Here is a 13,720-nt window from a genome sequence, read left to right on the forward strand (position 1 = left end):
TTTTCTAACAGGTTTGTTTATCGTACCATATTTAAACTAAAAATTTTATTTATAACGTTGTTTATTATTGAGCAAAAAGTATTTATTATTTACAATAAAATATAATATTTCCTACCTCTCTACAAAATGTAATCGTTCCAAAATTGATAACCATACCTTTCAGGCATATCACAACATAATAAATAAACATAAATCTCTAGGATAACAGCGATACTCTCCAATAAAAAAAAATCGATCGTAATTTGAATGCTGTCGAAATGAATATGCCGATATTGGCAGCTGCCATATGAATTCCGGCCGAGATTTGTGATAATAACATTACAAGTATAATATAGTAGAAATTCAGCGTTGGCTAATGTAATTAACGTTCAACATTACCGCGGACACCATTATGAAATATGTAACGTGCGCAAAATCTGCTGTAAATCACAGACGCAAAACGCGCCACATAACAAAATTATACGTTCATTGACCCAAGTACAATAATTGTGTTAAGTAACTGACAAAACATCGAAGGGCGCATATTTTAATTGCGGAAATAGCTGTACGTAAAATCGCGCGGTCGCATTTTTAACTTCGATAAAATAATACGTTTCGTTAATAAACATTGTCGAATTACAATGAATTTTAAAAGCACGCGTTATTATAGAAGTCTCGTGCTAAACCAAGATGTAAAAATGTCCAGCAAAGCTGTGCAATTCTTTCGAGTGTATTAATTAAACGGAATCGCGCCATGTTGAATTCACATAGATGCGTCCGGCATTGTGCCGTTAGCAATGTATGTAGTTTAAGTTTTTTTCAATTATTTTTATTTCTATCTAACGATATTGTAAAACTGAAAATATACAAAGTTAAAATTAATCATACTTTATCGCGCTCGATAAAATAAAATTTTTTCACTCATAATATGACATTATGAAATAATAAAAAAATTAATATTTCATAATTTCTTTCGACTTCACACAGTACAATATGCAACATAATTATTATCGATTTTGCAAAACTTAATTCGTAGCATTAGCGGTCCGTCATATTTCTCAGCAAATGAAGATGGACGATTGTTCTCCGCAGGAACTTCGAATATGAGGCGGGGGATTACAACCGACGAGTCCGCTTCGTGATGGCGCACGATCCGAATCAACTTGTCCTTCACGTGGCGGGTTATGGCGAATTGAACATTAAACCGGAAAGCGGGAGCGGCGGATTGTTGGGTAGCTCCAGCAGTTTAGCCCCACCGGTGGGTTCGCCTGGTCTTATGAGAAGCAAGAGCGATCACCGTCTCGCCTCGCAATACAGGCAGCAAGAGGAGGAACGACTGGCAAGGAATCGATACGTTCCCGAATATGAGTAACTATCGCTACTTCTTACGTCTCTCTTCTCGAGAGTGCTCGAATATCCGAGTATTATTTCCCGATATTACTAGCGGTGCGAAAAATCAATTGCTTTCGTACCGCTATTCTAAATATCGTGAGCTGTCTGTTTGCAAGCACGAATCATATCTTATCTATCGTTACCGTGCTCTATTTCTTTCTAATATTGATTTACAGAAAAATATTGTGACAGCTTATTTATTTTTTGTAGAATACTTGCTGCAAAAGACTATTACGTTTCTTCATATTGCAACTTTGACATCAGCTTATAAAACGATATAAATTTTTCCTGAAGTAATATCATACATACATATACTTCGTAGAGTTTAGGGAATATGGAATACCGGTTAGGGAGGGCAAAAACTGTTGGGTACGAGATAGAACTTTTTAAAAAAAAAACTGCCTATATGTTTCGACTTTTCGACCAGTATCAGTGTAAGTAGATTATAAAAATAAATGTCCAGACGGGAAAACCATTTCTTCCGCTATTTATTAGTGAGATCAATTTGTCTCGGAGCCGATTTAAAACTGCAAGACGGTCAATGGAGACAAGAAGTGTCCTTGGATCGTTGGACGACCTGAGATCGAGTGCCACTCCTTGATTTATAGCGCTGAGATTCAGTTTGTTTTCGAAACGATAAATCAGCCGTCGTGAAAATTTGCAATTTTATTTACGGAACGAGGACGTGTCGCGCTAATACGTCCGTAAGATGACCATGAACAATTTGCTGGTCGTATGTACAATCGTGGCCGATATATTTCTTCGAGAATCGAACCGTGGGGTAAAAGCGTTCCAGGCACACGCGCGACGTTTTATTGTTTATTACTACGAAGGTGTAACAGATTGAACCGATAATACCATGGCTTTTTGCTGCGAGGCGTTAGATAATGGAACGTATTAATATTCTACTCGCGCAACAGCAGAAACGACGCAGGAATGCCATCGGCGCGCAACAATGATTGGTACGTGCCTAGCAAGTCCGGGAGGGGCGTATATTTACGGTACGATTAGACTAATCAGGTTAAAATCAAATATCTTTAATCAGATCCTTTTAATCGGATACTTTTTGAGACAGCCATTACAATTTTGAATATATTAACTTTACTTGGATTTAATTTTACTAGCAATATTTACCGCACCCTTCATAATGTTAATTATTTTCTAAATTACAATTTTTACATGTTTCTTTTACACACAACGTATTAAATAATATAAGTGCGACTATTAATTTTAATTGAAATAGTCATGATATAGAGAAAAATATTGCATTTTAATTAATATAAGTTCCAATGTTTGATAAAAGGTACATTTGACAGAAAATAATTTCAATCGATGGTCAGATTTCAAATATATTTATTAATATTTACATCTTAAAAAGGCTTGAATTAAAATAACCACAAAACTCTTTTAATATACTAAATTAAAAAATATTAATATAGCTCGTAATATGCAAAGCAATATGTAAAAATAAACCAACAATCAAATTTAGGATGTTGTAAAGATGGTAATAGAACTATCTTTGTTAATTAGGATTATCGCATTAATAAATTAATTGACATTTCATGTTCTAAATTTGTTAGTCTTATTTTTACATATAAATTTATACAACGTCAAAAATTTCCTGCAACAGACTTTATCGTATTTTGAAGCACGTCGAAGAAAAGTGCACTTTCTGCAAATACCTCGCATGTTTATTCTGGCGTAAGTTATAAATACGCTTGGTTTTGGCATTTTCTCATTTTCTTCGTCTCTCTTTCTCTCTCTCTCTTTTTTCTTTCTTCCTCTTTCTCTCTCCTTCTATTCCAATTCAAAGGAACCGCTTAAAAAACGTCTTTAACTTGGAATAGACGCGTCGGGTTTAATTGCTGTCTGTTTTATACAATGTCGGTCGTTAGAACATCTCGCGAGGCCGTTTTATTAAGCGGCCTCGTCAAAATGTAAATTAAATGCTTCGGGTACGCACGAGCACGTACTTTTTAGTAATTAACGCTCTCGCGCACTGGAAGACCTGCTTCACATGCGGCAATCGCGGCTGCCCCGCCTCGTGCCGTCTGTATTCCGTTTGTTATATAATTACGCCAATCGTGATCGTTTTGCGCGATTATTAGAGAAAATACCATTATTTGCCGTAGTGAAGGTCTCATCAATTTGTCGATCGCGCGCGAACCAGATATCGCTCGAATTGTAAATGAATCTCGTGCGATGCATTTTCACTGTCTGCGAAACGTACGCGCGTTGCGGTGTTTATTTTTGACACTTGCCTTGTGATATTCGAGTGAAAATTCCATTATTCGTACTTTTTTTTTCACAATACGTTCTGAAAAGCGCGCTTTTCAATCGCTCTCTTTTTGCGTCGCGTGAAAAAACTGAAATATACAAACGACCGTTATTGCCGTCGGAATTTCTGGCGTGTGTACTTTGCCAGCGTTTTGAAGCGTGACAACGCCTGATATCATATCATGGAAATGTAGCTAAATGGTTAAGTGCTTAAAATCGATAATACCCGATGATACTACAAATATATAGTGCAAATGCAGATAGATGGATTAAAAACTCAAGAGATTTTATATGAAACGTATCCATATATGTTTTACTTATATATATTTTTATACATACATTTGTAGCAAATAATACTTATACATTATTAAGAGATTATTTAGAGTTATATATATGTATTAAGTAAAATTATTATTTAGATTTATTTGGATCAGGATAATTCTGTAGTTATTTAATAATTTGATAATATTTATTTAACAATTTATAAATTTAAAATGAAATGTTTTAACGTTCTTAATTAATAGTGTAAATTAGAAAGTACTGCTTATAACAAAAACTTTATATTGTCTATATTTCCTCAGTATAATACTGTACTGTTGAAATAATTAATACTTTAAAAAGCAGCAAACAAATGGCTGCTTCTTAAAGTATTAATTGTTTGAGGGATTCTTAAAACTCTCACTTAAAAATGCAAAACGTCAACTTTTTTAATAACTACAGCCCTCGATCTGAAAGCGGTCAACTCTCAAAGCTCACATCTAATTATTTATCTTTGGCCATCCGCTTTGGGCGGATTTTATTGCAATTCGTGAACAAGGTTACTTCTCGCAGTGGATTTTGTGGAACGCGATATTGCAATTCCTTCGACAAATTGCTGACGCTTTAAATTTAATTAAAAAACTGACACATATCCTGATTCTCTTAGCAATTTTTGATAAAGATCATTATTGTATAGAGTGAGTATATATCCTGTTTCGAGGTCTCTCTATTGATTTTTCGCTACGCGTACAGCTGCCACACAGTTATTCTTGTAAATTGATTAGTAAAGAATATTGTTTTTCTCACGTTTTCTCTTACTGAACAAAAAAAGAGAGAAGAAACAGCATACAGAATTTTTTAATTTTTATAAGCGCATGTAATGAACTAGATATTTTTTATTAAATGCAAGCATCAAACTTGTTATTTAATTTAAATTTTTTATTCAGTTTTTTTGTTAAATTTTTAGATACTTTTTAGTATATTGTTATAATCTCTTAGAATTGATTTCAATGAACGAATTCAATTAAAATTTAGTTTTTAAATTACAATTCTTTAGTTAAAAAAATTTTCACATATACATATATTCTTTTGCTATTGGAATATTACGTATGGCACCGTTGCTGACAGCATTCTTTGATGTTTAAAGGGTTAAAAGATAAGGGCGAAAATTTGATAGCACCTATCAGCGAGGTTTGGGAGAATATCATGGAAGATGATATAGGAGTAGAAGATGGAGGTTCTCTAATATCATTTCGCCCTGTCATCGGCAATCCTCTCGAATCGAACAGAGATAATCTCACTATAAAGCAGATCGCGTTTCAGTCTAGGTACGGCTTGTCATTGACCCCCTCCCTTGTCATAATTTCAAGTGATATATATCAGAGACACGTGTTCTTGCGAGATTTGTCCATGAAAATGATAAATTGTTATTCGTCTTCAGGGAGAAGGGAGTTTTTTTTTATATTCTCATACGCGATCCAAGTTGATACTCGTGTCTGACCTTTGACTGACTTAATCTACTTACACTGTATCCCCTAATATCTATAAGATAGACATCAGTTTTTTCTTATATAATCTATATAACGTTAAATAAGATTACGATATTAATATTGTTTATAAAAAATTTTCACGTTTGAAAACATATTCGCCTTTAATAAACCTAGCATATTAATCGAGCAAGGTTTATTAAAGATTAATATGGGATAAATTGAAACACATCTGGATATATTTTATGTCAAATGAGGTTCGATTTTTTATTATATAAGCAGGATTTTTTAATCGGTCCTGCAAAAATTTTAGAAAAGGTAAAAAGAAGTGAAACAATTTAGAAATAAATAAAAAAGCGAGTAAAAAGCATGAAGTAAAAAATATTTTTAAAATTGTGAATATTACCCGAATTATATTATGTGCATTTACTTTCATTTTAAGTTTAAAGTAACGATATCATTTCAAGCAGACCAATAAAATCACTTTTTAAAAAAATACAAACTTAAGTTTAAAAAATTTACTGTTTATTTCTGAATTGTGTATCTGATAAAAGACCTATGCTGAGCACTGAAGCGTGTGCACCTCATGATGTACCTCAACAAATTTAACTCATTACTAAATGTGCCGCGAATTGAAAAAGGTTGAAAAATATTGCCTTAAAATTTTACTACAAATCGTTAAAGATTAATTTTTGATTTGACAAGAAACACTTGTTTTTCAAACAATCGGTCAAAAACATTTAATTATAAAGCTACTTATTTCAATAATAGTTTATCGATCCGCTTTCAACTCGTGAAAGTGAATTGCTAATAAGTAGAAATCACTGTCGGTGATTTCTCCAAATCCAGACTCACTTTCTCGGCAACGCAACGGTCTTAATTAATTGACGTTGTCGCAGTACGCGTGTGTATGCGTGTGTGTGTATGTGTATACCAGGTACGATGCCCCGGAGTACGAGGTACCCAGGAACAAGTCCAGGTATAGAAGTCGATTTATGCGGCATCGGGACGGTGACGATTCCGACGGTGACTCCAGATCGACGGTGAGATTCACGTCGGCGCCGCCGGAGTCGTCCAGCTTACGGGAACGCGTTCTGGACACGGAGGATGCCGCACGCGGTCCGTTGTCCGGCATATTTCGCTTGACAGACTCGCCACGAGTCATGAAGAAGCTGCAGGAGTGCGAGCGGGCTGGCAAGCGGAAGAAGGAGGAACCGGCTAGCCAGCCCATGCCGCAACCACAACCACCTAAGCCGCAGGTTAGAACAACAAGTTTCTGACAGCATAAATATTAAGGTCTTCAGAGCTAAAATGGGTCAAGATCAAAAATTCCAATTTAGTCGCGCTTTTGTATCTGAAAATTAATCTTGTGGATGAGACTTCTCAGAAAATCCAATTTGTTTTAGCTCTGAACTAGCTTGTTTAATTGAAATTATTTAGCAGATAATGTATAATACATTGCCCGTATAAAAAATATCTGCGATAATTGCGAATGAAAGGAATTTAATATTTAGATAAGATTAAATGCGGTGAAGAAGTTGTTGCTTAATTTTGATCAAAGTAATGATATCGTTTTTGCACGAATTGCATTTAATATGGTGATTCGTTAACAAGAGTTTGAGAATAATACAATTGCTGGTATTTTTGGTAAGTATACATACATTCTACATATTTTTCTATACTTCTATGGTAAAAAATAATTAATTATCTGTCAAATAAAAGTCGAGATTATTATTAATATTGCAAATATTTAAAATTATAGTGGGTTTTGTTGGGCAAGCTCAACGCGACGTTGAATATTTCGAAATAAAATATGACATTAAACATATAACGCGCATGTTCTCGAGTAAAAAATTGTTATACATGTCATAAATATATACAGCTTTCATTGCTAATAAAAATTCAAGGTGACAGCGTAATCCAGATACATTTGCTATATGCATACGAAATACATTTTTATGTTATATATGAATTCTATATAAGGCCTCTCTCAACCCTTCGTATATAAGCCGTCTTAGGTCGCTCAGTCTTATATTGGGATATCGATTTGCTTTCCTCCCATAAACATCCATTGTTATGATAGGTTTCGCATTAAAAACGTGACTGCCACTAGCGTAGTGTAATTATTTTAGTAATGTGTACTCAAGCCGAAAAATCCCTGCAAAATTATAGCGATGTAGAGATAATACTGAAGAATATATGAGCGCGGCTATTGATAAAAGCTACACTGATACATTGTTTCGTGTTTCGTGAAAACAATAATTTTATAAAAATTCGCATCAATAGATCTGTACCAATTGACGTGTAATCCTCGACGGACATCCGTGTTTTTTTATCGATGTAACACATGGTTACATCATTGACCTATTTGTTTTCCTCCCTCGACGTTCATATTTTAAATGTTGATGCAGCACGGAGCTCAGTTGATTGAATCGGACAATCGAGCAATCGTTCGGCATCTATATGCAAATCCTCTGGCCGGCATAATTTTTTTTTACGCCGAAAAATATACATCCTCTACAGAGAAGCGTATCAGTGAATTTAATCGCCGTTCCCTGCTTATCGATATATCGTATATCATCGCGTCGTATCAATATTTAAACGGCTAAACGTCAACGATACAGTTAATTTACGGCCATGAGTGTGTTCAGTGAATGTTATTTAATCAGTCTTGCACGTACTTTTAGAAAACACTCGGAAAAATACTGAAGTCACTCTAATTTGATAACACGCACACTGTAAAAAAATTACATGTAGAATTATGACAATTATAATGAATTCTAATTTTGGGACCTACTATTACAGATGTATATTTACACAAGTTACAATTTTATTTATTTGTAAAATGTAACAACAAATAAAATTTTTTGTACAGTAATTAAATAATTTGCAAAAATAAATTTAGAGTTAAAGTTAAGTTTATAGAAATATTTACATAATAATTCGCCAACGAATTAGATACAATTTTTCTTAAGCTATGTACAAATGTAAAAACATGATATGTATGATATTACTCTACTATATTATATTATATTTTTTAAATTTAAAACTTTGTACTTTTTTGTATATTTAAAAACTATCGCTATTTTAATTTTACGTTTTGTAAAAATTTCAATTTTAGATGTTTCCACTATATATAAATTGTATAATTTTTATATTCATACAATTTTACATACTTTTTTTACAGTGCAGATATTAATAATACACAACACAAAAATCTAAAGTATGTTAACATCTTCGTAAAACAAAAAAAAACATTTAACGCGATAATTCTGCATTTTATTTTCAATTTATATGTATAAGATTAGAAAATTTGAAAAAATGTATAAATTATGATATAACATTATATTGAAAAAATCTCTTAAATTGATCGAATCTCTGATTTAGTTTATAAATTTTGATATTGAGCTAACAATGGATAATTACATAATTAATTAATTAATTAATTAATTAATTAATTACATGGAAAAGACTTCTGTTGAAGTATATATATACAAATTTAGTTAGATATAGATTCCAAAATAATTTTGTTGAGCCATCAAAATAATTATATGGGAAAGTCATGTTGAGCAATATTGCAAAAAATTTCGACATTTTAGCAATCAATTTAAACGTCTCATATAATATAAAACTCTCAAACTATATATAATATAGGTATATATATAGTTGCTAGAATGTCAACATTTTTTTCAACATTACCTTTTTCAACATTATGCTTGAGATTTCTACATAATTATTTAGTGGTCCAACAAAATTATTTTTAGATTCGTATCTATAATAATTAAATTTTTAGCTATTATATTTCAGCAAAATCGTTCTTTCCATGTAAGAACACAACTTAATTGGGTGTTTGTGAATTTGACGACATCGTATTTATTTTTGACAGTGATACCTCCGCACTTTTGCGCAAGGGAATCCCTTATTATGGCAGGAGAAATAAATGGATGGGCGCACGAACTCTCCATGCTGACGGCCAGTGCAACGAACGAAATTGTTCGATGTCGCGCATCCCATTGTTCGGATGATAGCGGCTGATGTCAAAACGCTCAATGAACGTACAAACACAAACATTAACTCGTACATGTAACGAGAACTGTTATCTTAGTCCACGATGATTTATATGAAGTGCTACATATAATGACGAATGAGTGTCATTCCTACGAATGCGGTCAACAAAGTGCCAATCATTATGTGAAATATATAGCGTCAATTTTCTATAATTTCGCGCATATCAGTAAAGCGATAGCCAATATAATATACGTGTGATATATAGATAGGATATTGATGGTAGCGATAGAGACAAAGAGTAATATATCGAGTGAATTGATCCATATCATCGAACGTTGTATTTTATATGAAATACTACGAATGTAAGGTAACAATACAGTAATTTTACACTTTTATTATTACGTTTCATCATTATACACCACCCACTTAATCCCGTATCACGCCCACCTGCTTATTATCGTACTCGCGAGGGACTCGCGGGGCGCATCATGTAATTACCGTGCCGATTCACGTATTAGCCACCTGTCGCGTACGTGTCATAACGTTGCATTTAAATGCACGTGTGGATTTCGCGGCCCCCAATAAATCGCTCGGCGCATCGAGCGGCTGGCGCGAACGGACATCCCCGATCGTAAACCCCCCGGTCACTCGAGGGGAATGATTCGGATTGCAAATCACGAAGGGAGTTGAGCGAGGTTCGATCGCGATTATACCGTGATGGAATGTGACGGAACGCCGCAGTAATTCTCGCCATAAGTGATTTTTTGACACGCAGGTACAAGTGAGAAAGGTACCGACCGCGATGGCGAGACAGACAAGCGAGGACGACGAGATCTCGAGGATCAAGAAGCAGAACAAGAATGCCGCGGCGACTGCCGTCCACGCCGAGACGGTAGAGGAGAGACAGCCGATTTCGATGCCCGCCCCCGTTCATCCGCCACCACGGGAACTTCCGGAACGGGAACCCGAGGAACAACCGGTCAGAAGACCGGCTATTGTCAGGTATAAACAAATAAATCTGTTATAAAATTTTGTTATAAAAATTCGAATAAGTTAAAGACCGCTAAATGAATGAAGTGCTAAACCCAGTCGTGGTCAGATATTGGTGGAGCAATGTTTTTCGCATTAAACTTTTTGTAATATTTTAAGATACTAGTAGCATTAATAGGTCTGTTTTTTATTACCGCACTTCCTGAACTACACACAGTGCAATAAGTTGAAGTGAAACAAATATACGTTTGTCTCACTTCAACTTATTGCACCGGTTCAGAGTGCAGCAATAAAAAACAGACCTTTTATTAAAGCCACGATTAATTTAATTTATGAGATTATTATTTCAGTTTGTGATTGCATTGTATATCTGATAGTAATCTGTGAGCAGTTTATATAACTAAAAGATGTATTTGAAATTTACATAGAAATATTATTAGACATCAATATCCAGCCTCGATCGTATAATTTAGCGTTTTCTTATTTATTTGAAAATTCCAGCAACAAAGTTGACACAAAACAATTGTTCAGTTAAAAAGTTCTATAAAAAATTAATATATCCAATAAACGTGTGATTATCTATGAAAAAAATTCTCATATCTTATGACATTTTTAAAAATTTGTCATATTTTAAATTTATAAAAATTTCTGAAGCAATACATTAAACTTTTTCAGATTTTATAAGTTTTTCCTTTAAAAATTATAGAATGAGAATGATTTAAAACTTAGAAGTTTTAAAATATTTCAAAATTCATATGAACAATTCTTTAAAAAATGTAAACTTTCTTCTGGCACTTCTGAAAAGTACTTCAATTTGTATAAAAGATCTGAGAAACTTTCTAAAAAGTTATAAAATTGTACAGAAAACCTGAAATTTACATAAAAATTCTGAAAAATTGTATACAGAATTCTAAGAAAAATTTTCATCAGAGTGCGCGCAACGATGTATAAGTGGGATGACACAATAGTTCTCTAATCAGAACTTGGCGTTGCCTTGGAACGTCTTACCGAAACCGTGTTTACAAAATTAAGACAATCGCGACGTAGAAAACTCATTAAAACCACTTTACTTGTGATTCTGGTGAAAACTATTTATTAAGAACGGTAAATCAACATGGTCCCTCGAAGGAATGAAAGACTCGAAGATCTGTTTGCTCACGTAGATATTAATCACGCCGGCGGTAACCACGAGTCAACTAGCAGTACATTCGCGTTACATCGAACTTGAGCGCGGAGTTCGCGGCGCGACGTTGTTACGGCGCAAACAAGTAACTTGTTCGAGTTCTCTGCGTTATTAACATGCTTGTTTGCAATATTGTTGCTCGCACAGGAGAACTTCGGAAACTCACGCACCCCCCGCGGCCAGGAGTGCCTCGTCGGACTCGAGCACCGGATCCGAGAGCTCGGGGGGATCAGGGATACGCAATACGGGCGCGCCGTTCACGGCCGAGGAGATGAAACAGAAGTACCTGTCGAGAGCACCCCCGACCAGCACGACGACTACTATCTCCACCACAACCGGTAGAGAGCCATCGAACACTGCCCCTCCGACTCCCAGACCACCGTTTCAGAGCCGTTTTTTAGGCGCAGGTAATTTAGACAATTATTAATGCAATTCTTCAAAATTTTAGAATGCTATCGATATTGAATTATACAGTACTATTGATACGTAAATTTTATGTTCAAGAAAGTAGGCTACTCTCTTAATCAATGTAATAATAAAAAATTTAATGATATATTTATAATCTAGATCTTTATAAACACAAATAATCCAAGTATTAATTTGAAAGAAAAGAAGAAAGTAACACTATCGAATTCAATCCTGCTAACTAAAGGCATAGTTAAACGCTCAATGAACACACACTTGCATGTCAAACTTTATGCATGATAGCGTTCTAGGGTTAAACTCCCAAGGTTTCAAAACAGACGAGATAATAGTTAAGATATACAGTTAATAGTTTAAAATTAACAGGTAATATTGCGACAACGATGCTATTAAAAAATTACTTCTTTTGTGAGAAAGAAATATTTCAAATTTTTTTACTTGCCAGGTAGACTTTTTTGAGATGATAAAATACTTATAAACTCAGAAATTAATAACTTCTTGCTATATTAGCATAATTAGTGCATAAAATTTTGTTGTCGATTCTCTTTTACTGGGAGACTTGTATGCTTAAAGGACTTTCTTTAATTATCAAAAGGAGAAAACAATATGCAATTTAATAGATGCATGTACAGCGCTGGCTGCAAATCCAGCAGGGTTGTGCATAGAATTTATTTACATGTTGCAGTGGAATAGGGAACAATGCAATGCGTAGTAATCGAAGGGATGACCCTTTTATCATGTTCGTAGCTAGAACCCGTTCTATCCGCGACACGTCCCAATTTCGTTGTACGCCTATTACCCATTGTTTATACGAGGAGAATTGAAAGCACGTCTCTACTCGCTTCGTACGCTAATCCCGCCTAGCTCATCTATTGTGTTGTACTTCTCAGTACTCCGTCGAACACCTCGCGAAAATTGGATGTACAGATAAAATTTGCGTTTAACCTTCTGCCTCTATTCCGTGAAACTTAATTCGCACAGAAAACTCCATCGTTCCTAAAACAAGAGACTTTCAATGTATAAAATTAAGTAAAACAATATTATATTTCTTTTTTTACATTGCCTGACATTAGTTAAATATTTAAATAAATAGATTATTTGAAATTCTGATAAAAAAAAAATGTGATGAAAAAGTTTGTGGAAATTTAGAATCTGGATCGAAAATTAGATAAAATGATAAAATTTTTATTTAATCTATAGAATTTATTGTAAAATATAAATATTGACTTTATTGAACTGTCGTTATTTACTGTTTCATATGTATATGATGTTCCCTTTTATACGGAAAGTATAAATTTTCAATTCCAGTCACTTTTTGCGGAGACTGTACCTAACTCAACCTTAACAAACAAACATTGGGCTTGATGTACAAGGCAGTCCGTGTTCGATCGCGGATGTCCGCATATCCATCACAATCGCCCTGCAATTCCGTATGCGAAGGGTGTGCGTAAAACACTGCTGCGCAGAGCGCCACCCGAATGTGCAACGAATTGCAACGTTGCAATTCGAAAATGTAATCGCGATGGCGAGCCTGGTGCGATATTCCAAGATTCGGAAGTTCATTGAAACTGGCAAGCCACCGGCAAGCAAAGGCGCGGAACAGTACGTGGCACGATAATTACATTATCCATTCAGCGCTCTTAGTTAATGTTGTCGCTTCGCTTTTCCGACGCGGGTATCCCGGTTGTCATATCTCCGCTGAAACTCACGTTAAGTCGGAGGC

The 13,720-nt window shown here is 34.5% G+C and overlaps 1 protein-coding gene across 4 annotated transcripts in view; it reads left to right on the forward strand.

The window, feature by feature from the left end:
• Positions 1-13,720, forward strand: part of tn (tripartite motif containing protein thin) — a 74,519-nt gene that overhangs the window by 43,213 nt on the left and 17,586 nt on the right. For all 4 annotated transcript variants that reach the window (XM_018517493.1, XM_018517494.1, XM_018517492.1 and 1 more), the window contains 4 exons: positions 1,072-1,347; positions 6,331-6,652; positions 10,177-10,403; positions 11,722-11,981. In XM_018517493.1, the coding sequence (XP_018372995.1) occupies positions 1,072-1,347; positions 6,331-6,652; positions 10,177-10,403; positions 11,722-11,981 (1,085 nt within the window). The remainder of the gene's footprint in view (positions 1-1,071; positions 1,348-6,330; positions 6,653-10,176; positions 10,404-11,721; positions 11,982-13,720) is intronic.

The sequence above is a fragment of the Trachymyrmex cornetzi genome, unplaced genomic scaffold (genome assembly GCF_001594075.2).
Source record: "Trachymyrmex cornetzi isolate Tcor2-1 unplaced genomic scaffold, Tcor1.1 scaffold69, whole genome shotgun sequence".
Taxonomy (NCBI): domain Eukaryota; kingdom Metazoa; phylum Arthropoda; class Insecta; order Hymenoptera; family Formicidae; genus Trachymyrmex; species Trachymyrmex cornetzi.